Genomic DNA, 27,580 nt, shown 5'->3' on the forward strand with positions numbered 1-27,580 from the left:
GAGGAAGGGGACAGGTTGATATCTTTTTCTTAGCTTTCTAACTAACTTAAAAACTCTTGATCAATATGTAAGATTTAATCAAAAATTAGAAATGTGCCTTGGATTATGAAATTAGAAAAATAAAAATAGACAGCTGTGTCTCATTTGCAAGGGCTAAAGGCCAAGAGCACGAGGGAGTTCCCAGTAAGTCAGACCTGTAGTTATCTTTTATCGTTACGTACTGTACAGAAGAAACTCTCGGGAGAGGCTGAGGGCACAGGAAATATTTCCCACCTATAAAAAAGAAAGAAAAGGAAAAGAAAGAGTTAACTGCACTAAGGATATCTCCTCTGATGAACCATTACATGGATTTTTTAAAAAACTATAAAATATTCTTACCAAGAGTAGCTAGTAAGACTCATTGAAATGAGCTGCCCACTAAAATGTAGAGGTTCTCTGTTCTAATTCAGGATTTGAGCCCTGATCCAAATCAGGTCTCCTCAGTTTCCTCATTTACAAATGACTTATAAACACCCTTACCAGGGAATGGAGAAAAATAAATGAAAATAAACTGTCTTAAAATGCCCTCAAGTCTTTCAAAGCATGCAAAACCATGTAATTGTAGGGTGTTGTTATTTTGGTATATTTTATTATTAAAATTAATATGGAACTATAAAAACCCTACTAAAAATGTAATTTGCTCTCCAGGCTCAGTACTTCTGAGAGTCCACAAAGTTAGAGGAAGGCAAAGGAAGAACTAAACCTGAACCGTTCCCACTGCATAGTAATGACTCTCCCTGCAGTCATTCAACCTTGGGCTGCATGTGGTCAAAAGTAAACAGGGGATTTCCAGACAAACCTGGGGAACAGAACCCAGGCAGGGTGGGCTGTGATCCTGCTCTGAGTGCCATGGAATGATGATGAGCTGCTAGAACTGTATTTCCCTCTGATCATTTTATTTTTGCATGTGAAAAAATTCATTTTTAATGATAAAAGTAACAATAAGAACACTATAAAACATATGAGAAATAGGGGGAAAATGTTACACTGAAAGCCAGGCATTTCAAGCACTTTGGATAATATATAGTGTTTACATACAATCATATTTCTTATACATTTTCATATCCTGATTGTTTCCCTCTACAGTGTAATCAGGAGTACTTTTTATATCTTTACAGTCTTCACAGCATTTTTTAATTATTATTTTTCATTGTGGTAAAAAACACAAACATAAATTTACCATCTTAACCATTTCTAAGTGTATAGTTTCAGTAGTGTCAATATTAAATATATTCATGGGACTTCCCTGGAGGCGCAGTGGTTGGGAGTCCACCTGCCAATGCAGGGGACACGGGTTCGAGCCCCAGTCCGGAAGGATCCCGCGTGCCACGGAGCAGCTAAGCCCGTGAGCCACAACTACTGAGCCTGTGCTCTGGACCCTGCGAGCCACAACTGCTGAGTCCGCGTGCCGCAACTACTGAAGCCTGCGCACTCTAGGGCCCGTGTTCCGCAGCAGGAGAGGCCATCGCAGTGAGAAGCCCGAGCACCGCAATGAGTGGCCCCCACTCGCCACAACTAAATAAAGCCCGCACAGCACAAGGACTCAATGCAGCCATAAATAAATAAATATTAAGTAAATAAATAAATAAATATATTCACATTGTTGTGCAACCAATCTCCAGAGTTTTTTCATCTTGCAAAATTGAAACTCTAATCATTAAAAAACAACTGCCAATTCTCCCCTCCCCTCAGCTCCTGGTAACCATCATTCTACTTTCTGTCTCTGTAAATTTGACTATTCTAGATACCTCATATAAATGGAATCAAACAGTATTTGTCTTTTTGTGACTGGCTTATTTCACTTAGCATAATGTCCTCAAGGTTCATCTATGTTGTAGCATGTGTTAGAATTTCCTTCTTTTTAAAGACTCAGTATTATTCCATTGTATGTATACACTACATTTTGCTTATCCCTTCATCCGTTGATGGATACTTGGATAGCTTCCCACCTATTGGCTGTTGTGAATAGTGCTGCTATGAACATGGGTGTACAAGAGAGACACATTTTTTTTTTTTAATTTACATTCCTAACCTTTTTTTTTTTTTTTTTTTTTTTTTTTTTTTTTTTTTTGCGGTACGCGGGCCTCTCACTGTTGTGGCCTCTCCCATTGCGGAGCACAGGCTCCGGACGTGCAGGTTCAGCGGCCATGGCTCACAGGCCCAGCCGCTTCGCGGCATGTGGGATCTTCCCAGACTGGGGCACAAACCCGTGTCCCCTGCATCGGCAGGCAGACTCTCAACCAGTGCGCCACCAGGGAAGCCCCATTTTTTTATTTGGTTGCACCGGGTCTTAGCCTCGGCAGGTGGGCTCCTTAGGTGCAGCACGCAGGCTCCTTAGTTGTGGTATGCGATCTCTCAGTTGCAGCATGCATGTGGGATCCAGTTCCCCAAACAGGGATCGAACCCAGGCCCCCTGCATTGGGAGCTCAAGTCCCAACCACTGCGCGACCAGGGAAGCCCCAAGACAGCATTTTTAATGGCTGCATTTTATTCCATTTAGAAGCTCCATCACAGACAATCTAACCATTCTGCTATTGTTTGGACATATAGATTGTTTCTAATTATTTAATATCATGAATTATTCTGTTCTGTACTTAACATAGAGATAGTTAAGTAATCTACTAATATCTTGTAATGTCAGATATTAACTCAGGGTTATAGATTTTCAAACCCTTTTGAGATGAAGAGAACTAAAATACAATTTTACATATTTTTGAAACTCAAGGGCTTTATCACAAGGTAAAATATTTTATCAAGAACAAAGTTAGAGTTACTTTTGATGTCCCAGTTAAATTCCTTTGGAAATGTGTACACTAAATAATGTTAAATGAAAAAAGAGAATATATACTGTGTATAATATAAAAATAGATTACATTTATTGAGTGCATATGTGTCATAAATTGTGTTAAGGGCTTTACATGTATTAGCTCATTTAATCCTCATGACAACGCTTTGAGGTAAGCATTGAAGGGTAGCAGAATACGCCACCCTAAAATATACCTCTTTGGCATAAAGATTATTTTAAGCTAATTATTCTGAGAAACAACAGATACAGGAGAAGTTTTTCAAAGCAGAGTAGAAGTTGCCCTTTTGTAAGGCAAATTTACATTTATAAAGGAAATCTCCATTTGTGAGGGTGTCTCCCCCTGTGTACCTGGAAGAAAAGGATGACTCTACATCAGAGGAGAATCTTATCAATGGAGAAGGCACCCACTTAAATCTACATAACAATCTTACCCTTGCTTGCTATGCCTGGTCACCTCCCAGAACTGGCTCTCCCCACACCTTCTTTCTTTTATCTTTAGCTGGATACAGTATTTAAGGTGGAGGTGTAGATCCCCTCAGAGAGTTACTCAACCTCCCTCCCAGCCCCAATAGCTCCCATGTCTACAGGAGGTATACATGTTAGTTAACTTATGTTTATTGTTCCTTTTGTTAATCTGTCTTACATTACAGGGAGGTCTCAGACAAAAACTCAGAAGGTTATTCGGAAAATTATTTCCACACTCTTACAGCATCATTATTATCTCCCTTTAAAGATAAGAAAATTAAGGTCCAGGGAGGTTAAGTGCGTTGCCCAAGTTTTCACAGAATTTGAACATAGGTCTGCCTGACTTCAGAGCCTATGGTTTAATTACTACACTCTACTGTCTCTCATTATTAGTAGTTACTGAAATGATTTTTCACTAAAATTTATCATGAAAAAGAAATAATAATAGTACTATATATAATATCATATATATTATACTTTTCATGGTATACATAGATATATAATTTTATATGATAATGTAAGGTCCATGGAGGGACATTTACCCCTAATTTACTAAGGGTAAAAAGGGGACCAGAGGGCTTCCCTGGTGGCGCAACAGTTGAGAGTCCACCTGCCGATGCAGGGGACACGGGTTCGTGCCCCGGTCCGGGAAGATCCCACATGCCGCGGAGCGGCTGGGCCCGTGAGCCGTGGCCGCTGAGCCTGTGCTTCCGGAGCCTGTGCTCCACAGCGGGAGAGGCCACAGCAGTGAGAGGCCCACGTACCGCAAAAAAAAAAAAAAAAAAAAAGGGGGACCAGAAATTGTCCATAAGACAATGCCAATGTGTTCTATTACTGTGGGATAAAAAAAAAAATGTACCATGAGAGCACAAAGAAGGAGAGTCTGAGGAGAATTAAGGAAGACTTCACAAAATAGATGACATTTGAGCTACGCCTAGTAAGATGAATAAAATGTACCAAAGCACGATTGTGGAAAGGGAGAGTCTACAAGTGAGAAGAGGAGAAATCTAAGTCGTCATAGGGGAAAAAAACCAAAACAATTAGTCAGACACTGTATTTAAAACTCTGTCTTTCAGGGTGAGCTGCTTTAGTTTATCTTCTCTGAGTCTCCACATCAATTCTCCATTTTCTTCTTCTATTAAAATTCAATAACTTCTCGCCATTTGTTGCATCACAGGGATTCTGTTTCAGCTTTAGTACGTAGCAATTAAGCAGCAGAGTTAGGAAGAGCACCTTGGAAAGTTTTACAACAAAGAGCCACTTACCAGGAATTTGCATGAGAGGAACAGGTCTATTTGCTGCACTGCTGTTTTGGCAGCAACACATGGGTTTGGACCACGCACGTCCTCCTCCCTTTTCTCAGGAAAAGGGATAAAGGAAAAGGAATGTATGGAGCAGAAATGGTTTATTAGTTTTGGAAACTCTAGGGAATTGGCTCTGTAGTGATTTTTCCAGCCTATTCTTGAAGACTGTACAACTCTGGTGGGAAATGGGATTAGCTACACAAAGGATGGCAGCTCCCACATGTAGGGAAACGAGCTTTCAAGAGGGGCACAACAGGTTATAGATCAACAGTGCCAAAGAAAAACAACAGCTGGAGGAGGTACTGAGCTGATGCTCTGGACCAATGGCACCAGCTGTGTATCCAGACACTATTCATGTCACAGCTGGACTTGACTGCAGACGGGAGAGGCTAACAATCAAACTTCTTCCTTGACATTGGCAGTATCATGGCATAATATCTGGCATGAGTTATGAAATGTTGAGAGGGCAAAAGAGCGATCTGCATTGGCTATGAAGCTATTAAACATTTGTGGATGCAGCTACTGCTGCTACAGGTAAGAGACCGCCTCCTACATGGGAGACGATGACTTTAAAGTAGTCAGTACATTGGAAAGAGTACTAACGAAGAATCAGACAGACTCGGGCTCTAATCCCAGCTCTGTGAACTCTGTGACAAGCTAGGAATTCTTTGGAGATTCAGTTTACTCACATGAGAAATAGGGAAATAACAAAACAACTGCACTGCTTGACTCACATTTGGTCCTGTTGGGAAGACGAAATAAATTAAGAGACATGAAAATGCTTAGAAAATTGTAAAGCAGATATAAAGCATTACGCTTACTGTGATGAAAGCAGTGAGCCCCCTGCTACCTCCCCTACCTGGAAATAGGCGAAGGCCAAGTGATCCAAGGCATCCTCTAGACTTGCCTCATCCTCTGTCTTCCATTCTCCATAAGAGCCTCGGAAGAGACTGACAGCCTCCTCCAGCCATGGAATGGCATGGTAGTAATCTCCCATGTCATAGGCCACCTGCAGGGAGCATAAGTACCGTCACTAAAGCCTTAGTCCATGGGTAGAGAAAGGAAATGATACTGCAAAGAGTGGAGGGCCTTTGGAACCCAAGAAGGCAAGTTTTCTCTTTAATTCATTTAAATTAAATAGATTAAGCATCTATTATATACAAGAGAATGTACTAGGCATGGAGAATATAAAGCATTCTTGCATTTAAAGAATTTATAATCTGGGGAGATGTGAGATATGAACTCAAGTAATTATAACACTGGGCAGAATGGCATGAATGCTTGAGAATCTCAGAAAGCTTCACGGAAGAAGTGCCATCTGAGATGAGCCTTTGTTGAAGAAGGAAAAGAATTTCCATGAGCAGAGATTGGAATGAAGGTCATTTTATGGTGAGGGAATGGTAGAAACAGAAACCAACAGCAAGAATGTGTTCAAGCAGTATATTGTGGCTATAGTCTAAGGCGAAGAGAAGCAGGAAATAAACATAAAAAGGCAATAGGGGGCCTTCCCTGGTGGCGCAGTGGTTGAGAGTCCGCCTGCCGATGCAGGGGACACGGGTTTGTGCCCCGGTCCGGGAAGATCCCACATGCCGCGGAGCGGCTGGGCCCATGAACCATGGCCGCTGAGCCTGCGCGTCCGGAGCCTGTGCTCCGCAATGGGAGGGGCCACAACAGTGAGAGGCCCGCGTACCGCAAAAAAAAAAGGCAATAGGGGCTAAGCTAATTAGAGTGTGACTGTCATGTTTTCAGGAAGATGCTGTTGGTAGCAATGTGAGGAATGGATTAAAAGCATTCATTTATTTGTTCAATATTTACTGAGTATTTACAATGTACCTGGTGGTCCCTGCCTTTAAAGAGCTTACAATCAATCAAGGGGCACATAAGTAAACCAATAATTGTGACATAATGCATTAGACATCTTAATGAAGGTAGACATTGGAACGTTATGAGAGCTCAGTGGACCTGTCCTATATTAAATGTCTGAATGTGGGGAATATGGCAACACGCACTAGACATAGCTCCCGTCTCCTAATAGCTTACAGTTAACTAGAATACCAGAACTGCAGGCGGAATTTCCTGCAAGTTGATGTTGGAGACAGCAGGGAATTATAAAGTCACAGATTTGGAAGGCCTCTTTCTAATTCAGGTATAATTTCCAGCAGGCAGAAAAATAGGGCAGAACCTAGAGATACTGCAACTCTGCCGCCTAAACAGTTAAGTCCATTCCTATCCCCCATCTGCCATTAGCCTGCTGTGTTATCTTTCTGGTCCTTAAGTTTTCTATTTGTAAAAACGTTGAGTTGAAGAATAACAATAAAGAATGACTGAACTTTTCCTGTTAACAATTTATTTAATTAAGATTTCCATGAGGAACTTTAAGTCTCAGCAATACAGCAGATTGAGATAACTGGAATCCTTCCAACCACAAAGACTTAGAAATTTTGAATAAAATATAAAAAGCATTTAATTATATATTTTCAAGAAAGACTGGAAAATACCCAAGTACCAGAAGTAAAAAAGGAGTTGAAAATCCAAGTAATAAGCTTATGAGCAGATGCTGAAGCTGCCTAGGATGGGGTGGGGGTTGGTTCTAGTAACCTTGGTACTTAGTAACCTTAGGTTATAATACCTGCATGAGGACAGTATGTGAGCCTTCTGTAGACCTCCCAAACCTAGGAATTGGAATTAAGACACACTCATAAAACTGAAACCCATGAAAAACTACACTATAAGGGAAAGAGTAGACCAGAAAAAAATCTACCCACTGTCATAAGGAGACAAGAAAGTTGGTTTGTTTCTGTCTGGCCTCTATTCAGAGAAATAGATATGGAAACAACCTAAGTGTCCATCAATGGATGAATGAATAAAGAAAATGTGATCTATATAATTCAGCCATTAAAAAGAATGAAATCTTGCCATTTGTGACAACATGGATGGACCTCGAGGGCATTATGCTAAGTGAAATAAGTCCGACAGAGAAAGACAAATACCATATGCTCTCACTTACATGTGGAAACAAAAACAGAAACAAAACCAAAAAAAAAATAAAAACCCCAATCCCATAAATAGAGGGAGCAGATTGGTTGCCAGAGGCCAGGGGTAGGGGGGAGGCGAAGTGGGTGAAAGGGGTCAAAAGTTATAAACTTCCAGTTATAAAATAAATAAGTCATGGGGATGTAATGTACAGGGGAAAAAAAATAAGTATCTAAGGCTAGTGATACCACCAGAGTACCTGGAAGAAGAAAACCCAAAACACTATGAAGGGACATTCCTACAACTCTGGGCAGAAAAAGGCTCTTAGGGGGGAAAAAGTCCTGCTAAAAATAAGCTCACAATCAAAAATGATAAACTATATCAGGAAACAACTGACAATGAACAAGAGTCAACCAACAGGAGGGTAGTAAAACTAGACAATTAAGAATTTCAGAAAATAGATTGATCTGCTTTAAAATAATCCATGGAGGAGGGTACAGATGAAACAGATTTGTCTACATGTTAATAATTATCAAAGTTTATTCTTCGACCCAGCAATACCACTCCCAAGTATTTAACCAAGAGAAATGAAAACAAATGTCCACAGAAACACGTACATAAGAATGTTAATAGCAGCTTTATTCTAGCTGATGCTGGAAACACATCAAGTATCCATCAACATGAGATTAGATAAACAGTTTGTGGTATATTCAAACAATGGAATACTAGTCAGCAATAGAAAGGAACGAACTGCTGATAAATGCCACAACATGTATGAATTTCACAGATACAACATGCTGAGTGACTCAAGAGCACTTACGGTATGGTTTAGGACAGTGGTCACCTGGTACCTGGGCAAGGTTAGAGTAGAAAGGGTGGGAGTGGTGAGAAGGAAAAGGAAGTAGGGCTGTATTTAGCTATCTGTAAATTCTTTTTAGAAAATCTGAAAAAAAATCTGAAACAAATATAGCAAAATTTGAACATATATTTCATCTCAATTATAGATATAATTGCTTCTTATTTTATGTGTACTTTTCTTATATTTGAAATGTTTTATCTTTCAAAATAAGTAAATAAATACAGAAATAAGGATTGCCAGTGAGACTTTTAGGAAGCGACTTACTGAATTTTCAACATATGGTTTTAGTCTCAGAAAAACCTCACTAAGGAAGCATATATTGGTACCATACATGGAGCTGTTTTAACTGGCTTCAATTTAAATTAGCCATGAACAGGATGATTCAGCTCTGATTCTATTCAGGATTTCAGAAAAGGAAAAATGGCACACAGAGAGGCTTAGGGCAACCCTCTCCACATTAATTTGGAAGACTGATTCTCAAAACTTGGATTCAGGACACATGAGGCCCCCTCTTATATCGGCTAATGAATATTGCAGGGGCTGGGAAAAATTCACTTTCCTGCAATATGCATCTTTAAAATTAAAAAGGATTTACTCCATTACTTCTTGGGCAAAGGCTAACAAAGAATATATTGTAAAATAACCTCAAGAGTGTTTAAAACTTGTGATCAAAGATCAGTTAAATATCTCATAAGGAAGGTTCTTGAAGTCTGTTTTCTCAAGCAATGTTAAAACGATGTTTTTTTCCTTTGGCCGCAGCACGCGGCTTGCAGGGTCTTAGTTCCCCGACCAGGGATCGAAACTGTGACCCTTGCAGTGGAAGTGCAGAGTCCTAACCACTGGACCACCAGGGAATTCCCAAATGGCCTGTGTTTTGGCACTACTTTAATTTAGTATTTATAAATGCCTAGGAAATGTTGCAAGGGATTTCACAAAGTCTCAGGAGGCTGAGTTTCCGTGATCAACCTTCACATCACCATTTCCTTTCCTTTCCCCCACCCTTTGACCCTGCTTCTCCTTTCCACCTGGCTGTTCATCTACTGGTGGGGTGCTCTACTTAGGGTGACCATAGGGTCATTTTTCCCAGGACAGTCCCATTTTATGTCTGTCATCCTGGCTAATAACACCTCCTTCACTCTCAAGAGTGTCCTAAGTATGTGATTTCCTTATCATGGAAAGAGCATGGGATTCAGAGTTAAAAGATGCAGGTTCAAATTTTAGTTCTGATACTTAAAACTGTGTAACCTTAGGCAAGTTATTTACCCTCTCTGAACCTCAGTTTCTTCATCTGAAAACGGGGAATAATACCAAATTTCCAAGTTTGCTGTCAGAATTAGAAATATGTAAAAGGAATCGGGATATAGTGATTTCATCCCCCAGAAAGAGAGCTGAGCAATTTGCCCTCTCTCTGAATATCATTACCTTGCCAACTTGGAAGCAGTCATCCCCCGTGAGGGAAAAAAGCCGTCTGGGACTGTACAGGTCAGTGACAGCACAGCCGGTGACTCTCTGGAAGACGCCTCGGGCAAGTCCCTTCACACTGAGCATGTACACGTCCTGCAGCCGCATCAGGGCCCTTGCTGCTCCCTCAAGGTCCTCAAAGGCTGGCAGGTCCTGTTCCACCTTCTCATAACCATCCTTCAGAGCTGTAAAGGTCATGAAAGCATCAATCTACCATTCAAAAAACAGGCGGTGAGCATTTAATACAGCAAGGCATCATCACCTTAATCACCATAATCATCAGGCTCATAATATTACATGAGCAAAGATAATGTTTTATCTGCTTTTGTTCCCAGGGTAACAAAATCTTCTGAATGAGGAACAGACACTCTAGAGTAAAAACTAAGCACCTTTATCATGTCGTTCCATTCTACCTGTCTCCGAGAGTCTTGCCTTTTGGGGGACAAACTCTTCTTCCTCTTAACTTCCCCAAAGTCAACAAACTTCTTCAGTACAAAGTACAGTAAATTAGGAAAGTGATCTTACTACAGATCACACTGTAGTGGCAACTTAATAAAATAGAAATTATTAGAAGACATCACTTTTAGGGACTTCCCTGGCGGTCCCGTGGTTAAGAAAGCAGGGGGTGTGGGTTCGATTCCTGGTCAGGGAGCTAAGATCCCACATGCCTCGCAGCCAAAACACCAAAACATAAAATGGAAGCAATATTGTAACAAATTCAATAAAGACTTTAAAATGGTCAACATCAAAAAAAAATCTAAAAAACAAAAGATATCACTTTTACATGTATGTAAATGGGATGATATAACCTATAGTTCTTCACAGGATTGGAGTGAAGATCAAATGAGATAATGGATATGAAAGTGCTTTCTAGGACTTCCCTGGTGGTCCAGTGGTTAAGAACCCACGCTTCCACTGCAGGGGGCACAGGTTCAATCTCTGGTCAGGGAAGTTCCTCATGCTGTGTGGTGCAGCCAAAAAAAAAAAAAAAACTAAACTAAAAACTTACTGGAAAAAAAAAGAAAAAAGTGCTTTCTAATTATAATTATATAAACATATTAACAAAGGGACCTAGTTCTTTGTAATAGTTAGAGCTAAGGAGATCAAGTAATACCTACCCACTTCATTATCCTTCATCACATCCCTTCAGAACCTCTCTCCTTTCCACTAAGTCAGGAGATAGAATCTTCTCTCACCCTCCAGCCCTCCTCCTCATTACCTCGGATGTTCTCACTGGCCTCCAGACTATGTACCACATTCTTCCAGTCGGACTGTAGGCGTTTGATGAGAGTAAATGCAAGCAGAGGGTTAGACACAGGGGTTGCTGAATCTTCATGCAAAGATAGCACCTTGTCATAGAATCTGAAAGAGAGGAGTAGAATGATCTCACCTACTGATACAACCACTCTACCGAGTGAAGGCTGGCATGGTGTATGCACATTTAGAGTAGTTAAAAATGAAATGCTGAACCCCTTGAGACTCATGTAATATTCCAAGCAATAAGCACAAAGAATATGAAAACTACCAACACAACAAAAGTAGGTCCATTCATTTGTTCATTCAGCGAGTCAGTCTCCACTGGTCAAGTTTTGTACGTCAGCTATCATGCTAGATGCTCGAGACCCAAAGGCAAGAGACAGTGGAGCTCTCAAGGAGGTCACAAATAAGAAAATCCTTTTTCCTCTTATCACTCTATAATCAAAACTTAGAGTCTGGTAGAAGCTCAAACACATTGTTGAATTAATTATGAAAACCGTGCTATGTGCTATGAGAGAAGAGAGCATATAATGCTGTAAAATGCTCTGGCGATTTGTAGGTAGGGCACCTAACCCAGGTGGGAGTTAGAAGGTGTAAGGGAAGACTTTCCAGAGGATATGGCACCTGATCTGTGTTCCGAAGGATTAGTTAAAATATCAATAGCTACTATCGAGCACTTACCATGTATTAGGCATCCTGTTAAGTGGTTTAAACATATTGTCTCATTTAATCCCCGCAGCGATGCTTAGAATAGATTTTATCATGCACTTTTTACAGGAGGGGAAACTGCAACAAGGCTACGCTGTTGGTAAACAGCAAAGCCAGGAATGAACCCAAGCCTGCCTGACTCTGAAGCTGGGGTTCTTGGCTGATTTTGCCACACTGTTTCCCATGCAGCTAGAGCAAAGAAGGGAGGAGAGTAGTTTTTTTGAGCCAAGAGGGACCAATGTGTCCAAAGGCACAGAGGCTTGACATATATTTGATCATTCAGTAAGTCACTTGCTAGATGTCAGTCTCCATGCTGGAAGCTGAGGATAAACAGGCAAGACAGGGTCCAATGATCAAGGATTTTTTTTTTTTTTAATAAGGAGGAGGGGGAAAGGATGGTGAAAGGGAAGGGGAGGGGAAGAGGAGGGAAAGGGTGAGGGAGAGGAAGAAGGAGAAGAGAAGGAGAATTTATCTATTATTACTATTTTTTAATTTATTTTTGGCTGTGTTGGTCTTCGTTGCTGCGCGCAGGCTTTCTCTAGTTGCGGCGATCGGCAGCTACTCTTCATTGTGGTGCGCGGGCTTCTCATTGCAGTGGCTTCTCTTGTTGCAGAGCACGGCTCTAGGCTCTCAGGCTTCAGTAGTTGTGGCACACAGGCTCAGTAGTTGTGGCGCACGGGCTCTAGAGCGCAGGCTCAGTAGTTGTGGTACACGGGCTTAGTTGCTCCACAGCATGTGGGATCTTCCTGGACCAGGGATTGAACCCGTATCCCCTGCACTGGCAGGCGGATTCTTAACCACTGTGCTACCAGGGAAGTCCAATCAAGGGTTTCATGGACAAGAAAATAGCTGATTTCGCATTCTTTTCCTAAGTTCAATATATATTTCTATGAAAGAATAAATGAAATACATTCTTCTAGGAGCTAGGAACAAAATTTTGAATAAGACAATAACCTTGATCTTAAAGACTTGCAGCCTTTGAGATCACAAATAATTACATTACAGGTGCAACACCAGATTTAAGAACAAGGCTTAGTGGAGAGTACACAGTGGGGGTGATTAACTTGGCCAGAGCAGGTGAGAGAAGGTTTCACAGAGGAGATAATAAACTGGCTTGATGGGTAAATGCAAATAACGAGGAAGGGAGAAGGAGGCCTCCTTCCAAGGCAGGCAGAGACAGTTCAACATATGCAAAGGTACAGAGAGAAACAGGGAAATTACAAGCCGTTTAGTACTGCTGGAGCATGGGGTATATTGGGAGAATGGGGAAACTAGACTGGAGAAGTGAGGAGCGCCTCATAGACCTTGCTGAAAAATTTGATTTTTACCCTGTGTGCAATTAGGAGCAGCAAAAGGTTTTAAGTGAGAGTGGAACGCACTATGATACGTTACATATATAAATCTGTGAGAGGGTGGGGAGGAGGGGTTAGAAGTGGAAGTGACCAGAGGCAGAAAGGCCATAACAGTGACAGTGGGAGCAGAGAATGGGATGGTTTCAGGAGAGATATTTAGGAAGCAGATCATATAGAAACTGGTGATGGTTGTAATGGGGAATGAACAGGTGGGTTATCCAGCATGCTTCCAACCTTTCTGGTTTGCCAACATTTGCAGAAAATGGCCAGAAATGTTGGGGCCAGAAGTGATCATCTTTCTCATTAATTTCTCTCCTCCTCGATGTCCTACAAGAGTGTTCATACAAGCAAAAGATGCTGTTTCCTTTCCTGGCATACTATGGTTATTCCATTGCTAACCCTCTAACAGGATTTATATTGTTGAAAGTTATTAGTTATAGTAAGGCAGACTTAAGAGTTCTAGTCCTGCCCTTTAAGACTTTTTTCCCTTTGTTTTAAAATTATTAATTTTGAAAACAATACAATAACAACAATGGAAGTAAAAGAAAAAAGTGTGGGGACTTCCCTGGTGGTGCAGTGGTTAAGAATCCACCTGCCAATGCAGGGGACACGGGTCGAGCCCTGGTCAGGAAGTTCCCACATGCCGTGGAGCAACGAAGCCCGTGCGCCACAACTACTGAAGCCCACGTGCCTAGAGCCTGTGCTCCGCAACAAGAGAAGCCACCGCAATGAGAAGCCCATGCACCTCAACGAAGAGTAGCCCCTGCTCGCCACAAGTAGAGAAAGCGCGCGTGCAGCAACGAAGACCCAATGCAGCCAAAAATAAATAAAGAAAAGAAAAGAAAAGAAAAGAATCCGCCTGCCAATGCAGGTGACACGGATTCAAGCCCTGGTCCGGGAAGATCCCACATGCCACGGAGCAACTAAGCCCATGCGCTACAACTACTGAGCCTGTGCTCTAGAGCCCGCGAGCCACAACTACTGAGCCCACATGCAGCAACTACTGAAGCCCGCATGCCTAAAACCCGTGCTCCGCAACAAGAGAAGCCACCACAATGAGAAGCCCACGCACTGCAACAAAGAGTAGCCCCCGCTCGCTGCAACTAGAGAAAGCCCGTGCGCAGCAATGAAGACCCAACGCAGCCAAAAATAAATAAATATTTTTAAGAAAAGGAAGTGTGAGCAAAGTGAAAAGGATATGGATTTATATGAATGTATGCAAGAGCACGTGAGAACAGAAGAGTCCTTTGGCCAGAGTGGAGGACTTCAGTGAGTGGAAAGGGATGGAAGTGACGAATGGAGGGAGTGGCAGGGTGGTGGTGGATTTCAATCCCGTGAAACAGTCAGAACTAAGGATTTCTCAAGGGGGCCTCAACTATAAACAGAGCCTGAAACAGAATACTTGCTTCGGGTAGAGGTGCTTCTAGCGAGCCAAACGTTCAATTCAAGCATAAACTAAGGAAAAAGGATCTGCACCTGGGTGCCCCAGGGAGGAAATAGGAAGACTGTCTAGTCCCAGGACGTCTCTGATCCCCAAGACAGGGGTATCTGAGAGCAGCTACTCTAGGGTTTTGAAACTAAACCAGCCTCCAGGGTGTGGGATTTTTTTTTTTACTACCCATTATTTCCTGCTTCAGCTCCATATGGAACTACTTAGTGAAAGATATTCCACTGCTAGACAAAAACACTCACAAGCAGAGACTTGGGCTTGAGTTCAGCCTGAAGGGTAAGTGTCCAGGGACAACTGAGGCTGAGTGGGCAGGGATTTTATAAGACAGTTGAATGCGGAGGAGCTGGAAGGAGACCTGAGAGGTATCCTGACCCAGCCTCCAACTATCCCTCAGTTTCCTCCTCTATAAAATGGCACAACTGGTCTAGTCTAGAATAACTCTATGAATCCTTTTGGCACAACCATTCTATTATTTCTTTCCATCACCTTTTCCACAACTGAATAAACAGATTCCTCATCTGGTGCTTGAGAACTAATGTATAACAGGCATCAGAGGAAACTGAGGCACAAAGAGAAAGCAAGACAGAGAGGTGAAGATCTGTTCCAAGTCACCCATCAGATCAAAAGCAACATCTCCTTGTTCTCTTCACATCCCACTTTGTATTATGGTGTCAATTTATTTAGGGCAGGGGTTTGATCTCTACTGCAGCACATAATTCAATTCAGTGTTCAGGTATGTCATCTTTCTGTCACACAAAGAAAAAAAGACCTATCAACTGCTATCTGAGGCTGGTTTGGAATCTAAACGTTGGCCTTTTGCTCAGCCTCTGAGCCAATAGCTGGTTTTCAGAGAGCGAGTTACTGGATGCTGAATTCAAACCTCAGGGTTTCCTAAACGGAATTTTGCTTTAACAAATGCTGAGAATGGAAAATCAGATCCTTTCCTTCAAGAATCTGCACATAAAATTTGCAACCCAATCCCTGCATTAAACATAGCCTGGACAGGTTACCCAACCACAATACATGGGCTATTTTCATTCAATATGTTTCTCCTTTGGAATTCAGAAATGGCTTTGTCTCGGTTCTTCTGAGATATTCTGAATGCTTAATTCCTAGCACAGAAGTAATTGCTGCTGATACTACTTTTTAAATCTTGGTGGTTTTTTTAAACTGCAACAACAAAAAAAGGTACGGGTTAGCTAAATATTATATAACTAGTATTCGTAATACTATACTAGTATACAACTGTATATGTTATTGGGCTGGCCAAAAAGTTCGTTCAAGTTTTTGGAAGATGTTACAGAAAAACCCAAATGAACGTTTTGGCCAACCCAATATAACTAGTATAATTTTTATTCATTAACTTGGGGTAGGGAGTGGTAGTTTCAACACCAAAAATATTTAATTTCTGAATTTAGAAATTCAAAGAAGAAGTGATCAACACTGCAAGCTCTCTCTTCTGAACCTGTTCCCCAAGAGGCCCGGCATCAGGATTCTGACACCCATCTCCACCTAAGCCACTCAAATAAAGAGATTAGTGGTATGAGAACAAGCACATGAGTAGCAGGGAGCAGGATGGCATCTTGAATCGAAGAGAAGAGTCTGTTCTACTTCCACCAATGAACAAAATTATATCATTTTGCTCTGTAAGCATGGGCCCACAGAACACTAGGCGACTATGCTACTCCAAAAAGTGACAAGAATTATTGAAATTATCATTTACTGTTATAATTAATACACACTTACGTATACTCTACATGTGTGTGTATCATCATGCTATTTCAAACTAACAGTAAATTTAAACATGCATACAACCACTTATAAGCAAACTACATACTTAAGACCATGTACCAAATTACATCATAATTCAGTCACCATTAAGTAACAAACAAGATCTCTCACATACACTTCCTCGCACAAACTGATTCTCTTCTACATGGGTTCTCCCACACAGCCATAGTGGCCCTCACACCTTCTTCCCATATGGCCTGGAAACAGTGTTACTACCGCATACACTCACTCACAGTTTTATCAGCGGCACATCGTGAGATAGCCCTCTGTGGTCTCAGCTCAGCTGAGCGTCACAAGACATAAATACAGTATTAATATATTCAGATAACTATGTGGTTACACCTCTGCTTCTCATATTGTGAGCTTCTCAGTGTCCCAGGAGAAGGTGCACAGCACATATTCATAGACATGGTATCATATCCAATCATCCATCTTTCATTGTTTGACACTGCAGAGTCAATACATGATGACAGTGCCTCAGTGTTCCAAGTCTTACAGTCGTTTGTTGACTGTAGAGCAAAACAACATTGGCTGAGCATCTGCCGGTGTGTGCTACACTCAGCATCCCCTACCATCAACTATGGTTTTGCCCAGTGTTTTCTTGGTGTCAAATACTTTCATATTCATATAACATCTCAGTTATAGTATTTAGAGCTGTTACGTGTGTAAAGAGAAGGGAGAGCAGAAAGCAAGGGGAAGGACGGACGTCTCAGATTAACAATCATGATGTTACAGACTCCGAGCTCCTAGAGAGCAGGGTTTGGTCTTGTTCACCATTCTCTTCCTAGTGCCTGGAACAGGGCTTGGCTCATGGTAAGCACTCAAACATATGTCTTGAATAAACTGATGAACACAAAGCATTATTCATACAGTGACCTGGACAATTACTCGACATCCTTCACATGCAGACTATGATATCCATAGTGTCATGCCTACCCAGTCTCAGTGACACGTAAATCTCATACATGGTCACAGAATGTCACCCCATACTAAACATCTGTTCCCTGGGTCACACGGTCAACACACGTGTGGCTACAGTGTCACTCTTCTCTCCATTTCACTCTTGCAATGTCGTTGTGTCTCTGTGACACACAGCCTGGGGGCCCACACAGCTTGACCCCAACACCTTGGGCGGCCCTACTCCTCCTCGGAGTCGCTGCTCCACACTTCTCCACAGTGTATCAACTTGGCGGTGTGATGTTGGATTGGGGTGCCACTGTGTGTGTGTGTGAGGGACAGAGTCAAAGGTCCTACACAGTGTGACACAGTGTCTTGAGGTCCCACACAGGATGACGGTGTATCTGGGGAGTCACACTGGGCCACCATGGTATCGCAGTCTCACGGTGAGACACCGCGTGTGAGGTCCCGGCAGGGTGACGATGAACCTAAGAGTTACCCCTCCCCCCCCACCCCCCCGCCGTGGCACAGTGTCTTGGCCTCGTCCTCTGACTCGGTCTCCCCTACTCAGACCCCGCCCTCGTGCCCTCACCTGGTCAGATCCCGCAGCCGCGCCTCCTCCCCGCGCAGGTAGCGCCGCAGCAGTCCCAGCAGCCGGCGCTCGGGCGCCAGGGCGCGCGCCACACTGGTCAGCGCCGAGAACGTGTCCCCGCGCGTCGCGACCCCGGCCAGGTCCCCTGCCTGGAGCGCCAGCACCGCCAGCAGCGCTGCCAGCCGCGCAGCGGGACCCATCGCCGGCGCTGGCGCGCGTCCTCTCAGGCCTTCCAGTCCGGCCCTGCGCCCGACGCTCCGCCCCGGCCCGCCCCCGGCTCCTCCTCGCTCTGACCCCTCCCCTCGCTCTCCACCTCCCACCTTCTTGCCCCCTAGCTCCCTAGACTGCATGTGGACTAAATCACAGCCCTGGGAAAACATTTCCACTGTGTCTATTTCACACTTGGGGAAATTGAGGCAGCGGGTGTGGTGAGGCATGAATTCACCAGTCTATGGCTGTACAACGCCATCCAAAAATATTCACCCCTCTGGATCAAGGGGTGGAAATGCAGAAACATCACTGGATTCTGATGCAGAAATCGGGAGAGTAAATGACATGGTATGGTAACAGCGGTGCGGGTAAAGAGCTGTGACAGACCAGAGGGGAAGAAAACACTTCACACAGGACTTGACGTCTGAACCATCTTGAAGGATGAGTAGAATTTTGACCGGAGGTAGAGGGTGAAGGCCATTAGGGTCAGCGCATGACAAATCTAGGACCTATACAACCCAAAACTCTGGGGTCCTGGGTCACTGCTCTACATGACATACCCATGATCACTGAAGCAAACAAAAATATTATTATTGTATCCTACTACTTATTCTTTCCCCCTCTTTCCCAGGCAATGTTATTCACTCATTCATTCATTTAACAAATATTTAGCACCTGTTCCACTGTGCTGAGGACAAAGAAATAGCAGATCCAACCCTAGACTCACAAGGGGAGACAGAGATGTAAACAAATAACCACAAAGTGCTGTCAGGGTAACCGAGGGTTGTGCAGTGAGCACGGGCAACTCTGAGGAGGGAGCCCATCCCCATGCATAGACCGTGGAGAGGGCTTCACAGAGGGGGCAATGTGTGCAGGTCCAAAAGGATGAAAAGGAATTGTCTGGAAGATGTCGGGCAAGGGAGGGATGGGCTTTCCTGGAGAAGGTACTATGTATGCCAAGGTTCGGAGATGGAAAATAGTTTGAGTTGCAGAAATGATGAAAAGTTCCTTGTGGTTGGGCCTGTCAGATTGTGAAGTGTTTTTGCATGTCATACGAAGAAATTTAGCCTGTTATGAAAATCCAATGGAAGTTTTTTTTTTAATTGAAAAAAAATTATTTATACGGCTGCATCGGGTCTCAGTTGCGGCACACGGGATCTTCGTTGAGGCATGCAGATCTTTTGTTGCGGCACGCGGGCTTCTCTCTAGTTGTGGCGTGTGGGTTTTTCTCTCTCTAGTTGTGGCACACGCAGGCTCCAGGGCATGTGGACTCTGTAGTTGTGGTGCCTGGGGTCGAGAGCGCATGGGCTCTGTAGTTTGCAGCACGCAGGCTCTCTAGTTGAGGCACACGAGCTCAGTAGTGTGGCGCACAGGCTTAGCTGCCAGGGATCAAACCCATGTCCCCTGCATTGGAAGGTGGATTCTTTACCACTGGACCACCAGGGAAATCCCCCAGTGGAAGTTCTTAAGGTGGTGTTAATAGCCATCCAGTGACTGAGCAAGGTGAGGGAATAAAGGCCCAGCCATTTAGGCCCAACATGAGACAGCTCTGAGAGGCAATACTAGCTCTAGCCCTCCTGCCACATTAATCAACGCTTTGTCAAGCCTCTTTGACCTCTTCCTCTGCCCTTTCCTGCTTCCTGTCCCTTTCACAGATGTTGATCCCTAACAAATATCTTGCACTTCAAAGTTCATCTCAGCATCTGCTTCTGGAGAACCCGATCTGTAACACCAATGCAATCAACATACACAGCTGGTAAGTGTAGAGCAGGAACCTGAACCCAGGTGGTGTGGATCCAGGGGCCATATTCTTAATTGCTACCAGAGGCAGATTTACCATGAAGCCTTTGAAGCTTAAGCCTCAAGGCCCTTAACTTGCACAAACCCTTTCCAACACCCTCAGGATTGAGGGGTGGCAGAACCTAACAATATGTTCACATGGTTATATGTACTTGTAAAATTTGCAAAATAAAGCTATTTTAATGACAATTTTCTCTTTCCACTCTGACTTCCTCTCCATTACACTTCCCCTTATTGTGGGCATGTTGGAATGGCCAAGGGTCTGTATTTACAACTGAGTAGTCATCTTAGCCTGCTTTCTGCCCATAGAAGGTTGAGGGTTGTAGTATGAAGAATAATGGCCCCCCAAAGATGCCCATGTCCTAATTCCCACAGCCTGTGACTATGTTGCCTCACATAGCAAAGGGAATTTTGCAGGTGTGATTAAGGATCCTGAGATGCCCCATTTATTTACTTATTCATTTATTTTACATCAGTATGGGCTCATGAATTTTACTGAATGAATTATAATTCATTACTTTGCTTATTTTGAACCTCATATTGCCCTAGAGTTGGTCAATGGTAGCCTCTTCAATCTGGCTCCTGTGTCCTTTTGATATGTCCCCTTCATTCCTTGAGCACTTCCATAATTTGTTACTTCCAAGGTATTCCAAATCGCCATGTACTTTCCCTGCTCCTGTCCTGGAATCAAGCATTTCCCCCATGAGCCCTGGTTCCTTGCATTCAGAAACTAAGATCTGGGTGCTAAGTATGCTCATTGCAACTGTAGTGTCTCTGCTCTCAGGTCCTTTCAGCAGACAGAACTACGTAATTATATATAACTCTGCTAAACTTTTCTTAAGTATTTTTTCTTTTAAAAAATGAGATATAATTTACAAACTATAAAATCCACATTTTTAAAGTGTACGATTCATTCATTTTTACTATGTTCACAAGGTTGTGCAACCATCACCACTAATATTTTCTTGCACCCCCCCCCCAAAAAAAACCCTATGCCCATTAGCTGCCACTCTCCATCCCCCTCCCATGTGACAACCACCAATCTATTTTCCATCTATATGGATTTACCTGTTATGGGCAATTCATATAAATGGTTTCACTTTTGATACTATAATAAATGGAATTTTCTTAATTTCATTTTTAGATTGTTCATTGTTAGTATATAGAAATTCAGTTGATTTTTGTATATTGATCTTGTGTCCTGTAACCTTACTGAAATTGCTTATTATGTCTAATCGTGTTTTTTGTTTATTCCTTATAATGTTATATATAGAAGATTAAAACATTGGAAAATGGAGAGAGTTTACTTCCTCCATTTGAATCTGGATGTTTTTTCTTTCTTTTTTTTTTCCCTAATTTACTTTGCTAGAACTTCCAGTGTAATATTGAAGTGACAAGAGAGGATATCATTGTCTTGTTCCAGATCCTGGGTGGAAAGCTTTCAGTCTTTCACCATTAAGTATGATGTTAGCTGTGCGTTTGTCAATGCTTTAACTAGGTTGAGGAAGATCTCTTCTGTTCCTAATTTTTTAAGTGTTTTTATCTGTCAAGTACATTTTCTGCGTCTATTGAGATGATCATGTGGTTTTTATCCTTTTTTGTCTTAATATTATGTGTTATAATGATTGATTTTTTTTTTTTTTTTTTTTTTTTTTTTTTTGCGGTATGTGGGCCTTTCACGGTTGTGGCCTCTCCAGTTGCAGAGCACAGTCATCCAGACGCGCAGGCTCAGCGGCCATGGCTCACGGGCCCAGCCGCTCCGCGGCATATGGGATCCTCCCAGACCGGGGCACGAACCCGCGTCCCCTGCGTCGGCAGGCAGAATCCCAACCACTGCGCCACCAGGGAAGCCCTGATTTTTAATATTTATTTACTTATTTATTTGGTTGCATTGGGTCTTAGTTGCGTCAGGCGGGCTCCTTAGTTGCGGCAAGCAGGCTCCTTAGTTGTGGCAAGTGAACTCTTAGTTGCGGCATGCATGTGGGATCTAGTTCCTGGATCAGGGATCGAACCCAGGCCCCCTGCATTGGGAGTGTGGAGTCTTAGCCACTGCACTGCCAGGGAAGTCCCATAATGATTGATTTTTCTTTGTTAAACCAACCTTGGATTCTGGGTTAAATCTTGTTCATGTGTTGCTGGGTTCACCTTGCTATTTGTGCTTCACTGAACTTCTTCTTGGTTCTTGGTTTATGTCTTTTCAAATCTGGGAAATATTCATATATTATTTCTTCAAATATTTCTTTTTGAAACTCTTCTGGAATTCTGATGAGATAAATTAGGTACTGGCTCACAGATCATTAAGGCTCTGTTCACTTTTTTTGTTGTTATTTTTATTTTATTTTTGAATTTTTTAAACATCTTTATTGGAGTATAATTGCTTTACAATGGTGTGTTAGTTTCTGCTTTATAAACAAAGTGAATCAGCTATACATATATATATCCCCATATCTCCTCCCTCTTGTGTCTCACTCCCATCCTCCCTATCCCACCCCTCTAGGTGGTCACAAAGCACGGAGCTGATCTCCCTGTGCTATGCAGCTGCTTCCCACTAGCTATCTATTTTACATTTGGTAGTGTATATATGTCCATGCCACTCTCTCACTTTGTCCCAGCTTCCCCTTCCCCTTCCCAGTGTCCTCAAGTCCATTCTCTACATCTACGTCTTTATTCCTGTTCTGCCCCTAGGTTCTTCAGAACCATTTTTTTTTTTTTGAGATCCCATATATATGTGTTAGCATACAGTATTTGTTTTTCTCTTTCTGATTTAACTTCACTCTATATGATAGACTCTAGGTCCATCCACCTCATTACAGATAGTTCAATTTCATTTCTTTTTATGGCTGAGTAATATTCCATTGTATATATGTGCCACATCTTCTTTAACCACTCATCTGTCGATGGACACTTAGGTTGCTTCCATGTCCTGGCTATTGTAAATAGAGCTGCAATGAACATTGTGGTACATGACTCTTTTTGAATTATGGTTTTCTCAGGGTATATGCCGAGCAGTGGGATTGCTGGGTCGTATGGTAGTTCTAGTTTTAGTTTTTTAAGGAAACTCCATACTGTTCTTCATAGTGGCTGTATCAAGTTACATTCCCACCAACAGTGCAAGAGGGTTCGCTTTTCTCTACACCCTCTCCAGCATTTATTGTTTGTAGATTTTTTGATGATGGCCATTCTGACTGGTGTGAGGTGATACCTCATTGTAGTTTTGATTTGCATTTCTCTAATGATTAGTGATGTTGGGCATCCTTTCATGTGTTTGTTGGCAATCTGTATATCTTCTTTGGAGAAATGTCTATTTAGGTCTTCTGCCCATTTTTGGATTGGGTTGTTTGATTTTTTGATATTGAGCTGCATGTAAATTTTGGAGATTAATTTGTCAGTTGCTTCATTTGCAAATATTTTCTCCCATTCTGAGGGTTGTCTTTTGGTCTTGTTTATGGTTTCCTTTGCTGTGCAAAAGCTTTGAAGTTTCATTAGGTCCCATGTGTTTATTTGTGTTTTTATTTCCATTTCTCTAGGAGGTGGGTCAAAAAGGATCTTGCTGTGATTTATGTCATAGAGTTCTGCCTCTGTTTTCCTCTAAGAGTTTTATAGTGTCTGGCCTTACATTTAATCCATTTTAAGTTTATTTTTGTGTATGGTGTTAGGGAGTGTTCTAATTTCATTCTTTTACATGTAGTTGTCCAGTTTTCCCAGCACACTTATTGAAGAGGCTGTCTTTTCTCCATTGTATATTCTTGCCTCCTTTATCAAAGATGAGGTGACCATATGTGCGTGGGTTTATCTCTGGGCTTTCTATCCTGTTCCATTGATCTATATTTCTGTTTTTGTGCCAGTACCATACTGTCTTGATGACTGTAGCTTTGTAGTATAGTCTGGGAGCCTGATTCCTCCAGCTCTGTTTTTCTTTCTCAAGATTGCTTTGTCTATTCAGGGTCTTTTGTGTCTCCATACAAATTGTGAAATTTTTTGTTCTAGTTCTGTGGAAAATGCCATTCGTAGTTTGATAGGGATTGCACTGAATCTGTAGATTTCTTTGGGTAGTATAGTCATTTTCACAATGTTGATTCTTCCAATCCAAGAACATGGTATATCTCTCCATCTGTTTGTATCATCTTTAATTTCTTTCATCAGTGTCTTAGAGTTTTCTGCATAGAGGTCTTTTGTCTCCTTAGGTAGGTTTATTCCTAGGTATTTTATTCTTTTTGTTGCAATGGTAAACGGGAGTGTTTCCTTAATTTCTCTTTCAGATTTTTCATCATTAGTGTATAGGAATGCAAGAGATTTCTGTGCATTAGTTTTGTATCCTGTTACTTTACCAGATCTGTTGATTAGCTCTAGTAGTTTTCTGGTAGCATCTTTAGGATTCCCTATGTATAGCATCATGTCATCTGCAAACAGTGACAACTTTACTTCTTCTTTTCCAATCTGGATTCCTTTTATTTCTTTTTCTTCTCTGATTGCTGTGGCTATAAATTCAAAAACTATGTTGAATAACAGTGGTGAGAGTGGACAACCTTGTCTCATTCCTGATCTTAGAGGAAATAGTTTCAGTTGTTCACCCCTGAGAACGATGTTGGCTGTGGGCATTTTTTTTTAAATCTTTTTTTCTCTGTTGTTCAGATTAGATAATTTTAATGAATTTATCTTCAAGTTCACTGACTCTTTCCTCTGTCATGTCTATTCTGCTATTGAGTTCATCAGTGAGTTTTTTAGTTTGGTTATTATACTTTCATTAGATTTCTCTTTATATCTCTTCTTTCTTGATACTTTCTACCTTTCCATTCACTTCAAGAGTATTCACCCTTACTTCTTGGAGCATTTTATAATAATCTTCAACAATTTCAACATTTACATCATCTTCTCCTTGACATTTGTTGATTGCCTTTTCTCATACTAATTGAGATTTTCCTGATTCTTTGTATGCTGAGTAGGACTAAATACTGGACTTTTTGAATGTTATGTTTTAAATGTCTAGATCTTGTTTAAATCTTATGGATAATAGTAATATTTTTCGTTTTAGCATACAGCTCATCCAGTGAGTCAGAAGTACTGACCTGCCTCTGTGGTTGTGGTTCCAATGTCAGTTCAGTTTTCAAAGCTTGTGCAATGCTATTCAGATCTGTCCCAGTTGTATGCCACCCAATGGCCAGTCCTAGATCTGGACAGTGGTCTATTGTATACCTCAGTACTCAGGTGTATGGTATGCTATTTAGCATCAGATCCATGCCTGCACAGTTCAGGGGTGAGGTCAAAAATTATGGGGTTGCTCTCCTGAACTCCTCCCTCTCTGTGATTTCTCTGATACTTTCCAGTCTTCTGAACCCACTTTTCAGTCCTTTGGCCAAAAACCTGGGGGTTCAGTTACTCCTCTCTGCTGTGTCCTTTTCATGATTGCATGTATCTTGGGCCAAGTGGCAGGAGGATAGAGGTAGAAAAAAAAATCAGTGGGGGTTTTCCCTACTACTGGGATTGTTGAAAGCAAAAATTACAGCATTATTTGATACAGTTTCAGTGTACGTAGATGTAATACGTAAGATAAATTGAAGTTTTAGGTGGCCATAGGCACTCACTGCCACCACTGCCATTGTGGCCACCACTGCGGGATTGCCTGGAGGGAGGGGTGCAGGAGGACAGAGAACAAAAGACAAAAAAGGTTGGATGTTACCCCCCCATCCCCAAACCTCAATGTGAGAGTCCTCTTTCCCTCTTCTTGAGCCAGAGTTAGAGGGCTTCCCCTGCTGTTTTCTCAGTACTCAACCCGGAGCCCACTTACAGGTTTAAGGCTGCTGAGGATCAAAAAGAGGAAACTCACTGCCAGTTCAGTGGTGCTTCAAATTCTGGCCTTTCCCCTCAATCTAACTGCTATCATTTACTTTTCAGAGTCCTCAATTGCCTGTTCCATGGATTCTGTCTAGGTTTTATAGATGCATTCAGGGGGCAAGACATCATCCCACAACCAGAATTTCCTACACTTTTATATTGTGTTTTAATTCTGCATCAGAGAGGAATTTTTGAAGTCACTCTAACAACAGAGTTCCAAGTTCAGCCAAAACCAAACTAAATTATGCTACAAGTACAAATAATTGTGTGACAATAGAATAGATATTTTCCAAGAAAGCTAAGTTTGTGAGGCTCAACTTATGTTCCTGTTTGGTACTCAGCAAGGTTTTCTTGTTTGTTTATTTTTTGACCTGTGTTATTAGACAATTTCTATTTCTGAATGTTAAAAACTAAAAAATGCATGTTAGCTTTGAAGAAATGTTACTATTAGGTTTTTTAGTGCAAAAATAGAAAATTGAAGTAGAAATAAAAGGGTCAAGGAAAAGATCACGATTTTCAAATAAATATCAAGGCAGAGGAGAGAAAGGCTTTTCCATAAATAATCAACAGCAGCAGCTTCATGTCATGCCCCTCTTCCCTGCTCACTCCACACCAGCCACACTGGCCTTTGGCCTTTTCATTTCTTGCTCCTGCCAAGCTCTTTCCTGATTCATGAGTAATTTCTGACTCAGCCCTACTCACCCTTTGAGTCATTTCCTCAAGGATCTTTTATTTGTCTGCAGATTAGGTTCAAATCCCCATAATATTCAAAACACCCCCTATATTTTCCCTTGGTAGGATTTATTACAATTATAATTCCTTATTTCTATAATTCATGTCAATCTGCTCTACCAGATCATAAGTTTCATATAGGCTGGACTGAGCTTAGCAGAGTGTCAGGCAATAGTAGGTACTCATTTAAAGAGAATAAATAGAGCAAAAGGAACGTTCAAAATAATCCCACTCATCAATCTCTTTATTGAGGGTCCTCTATGTGCCAGTCCTCTGCCAAGTCTTTTCTAATATTTATCTCCTTTATTCTCACAATAAGCCTATAAGGTATGTATTGTTTTGCATTTTATGGTTGGGAAAACTATAGCTCATTGAAGTTAGTGATTCAACAGCAAGATGGTAAAGCCTGAAATTGAAACCAGCTCTCGGCTGAGTACTCTTTCCACTGCATCATTACTTGGTGTTGCTCATCACCAGCTCCTGGCTCAGCCTCCTTCCAATACCCAAGAAGAGTTTCTGGGATACTCACTTCTCACTTCTCAGTTTTATTCTCCTCTGTATTATGAAAGGATTAAACAAATGGATTGATGTTTCTAAAACTGTGGTCCACAGTACACCTGCATCAGAATTATAGGGGGAAGAGTGGATGTGCTTATGAAAAATTCAGTGTCCATAGCCCTACTAGACTCACTGAATCAAAATGTAGGGGACAAGGAGGCAAAGTCCAGGAATCTGCATTTTTAACAGGCTCTTGAGGAGATGCTTATGCACATTTAATTTAATTTGGTGATTTCCAAAGTTCCCTCCAGCTTTGACAGTCTTTTCTTCTAAGACATTAAATTTGGAGGGCATGCCTTTGTATCTCTATCATCTTTTACAGAGCTGTGAACTCAATATACACTATTTCTAGTGAATGAATACATTTGAATTTGGAAGACAGATTCTTAGGTATTTACCAGCTGTGATTCCTTGGGAAAATTACTTCACCTCTTGACTGTTAGAGTTATCATCTTTTAAGATGGAATTAATAATAACAACCCCTATCCTGGCTT

The 27,580-nt window shown here is 41.8% G+C and overlaps 1 protein-coding gene across 10 annotated transcripts in view; it reads right to left on the reverse strand.

Moving 5' to 3' along the window:
• Positions 1-18,169, reverse strand: part of P4HA3 (prolyl 4-hydroxylase subunit alpha 3) — a 119,787-nt gene extending 101,618 nt beyond the window's left edge. For 5 of the 10 annotated variants that reach the window (XR_009542462.1, XR_009542463.1, XR_009542460.1 and 2 more), the window contains exons 1-5: positions 17,955-18,154; positions 11,127-11,269; positions 9,869-10,092; positions 5,474-5,623; positions 222-273 (exon numbers count right to left, since the gene is read on the reverse strand). Coding sequence is in view for 6 of the 10 variants with exons in the window: in XM_060159997.1 (XP_060015980.1) it covers positions 222-273; positions 5,474-5,623; positions 9,869-10,092; positions 11,127-11,269; positions 17,955-18,154 (769 nt within the window). In the remaining 4 variants the exon portion in view is untranslated. Of the gene's footprint in view, positions 1-221; positions 274-5,473; positions 5,624-9,868; positions 10,093-11,126; positions 11,270-17,954 lie in introns of all 10 variants that reach the window. The other 5 variants (XM_060159993.1, XM_060159992.1, XM_060159995.1 and 2 more) reach the window with 1 other exon arrangement.
• Between the last annotated feature and the right edge of the window lie 9,411 nt (positions 18,170-27,580).

Source organism: Lagenorhynchus albirostris, chromosome 9, assembly GCF_949774975.1.
Source record: "Lagenorhynchus albirostris chromosome 9, mLagAlb1.1, whole genome shotgun sequence".
NCBI classification, from domain to species: Eukaryota; Metazoa; Chordata; class Mammalia; order Artiodactyla; family Delphinidae; genus Lagenorhynchus; species Lagenorhynchus albirostris.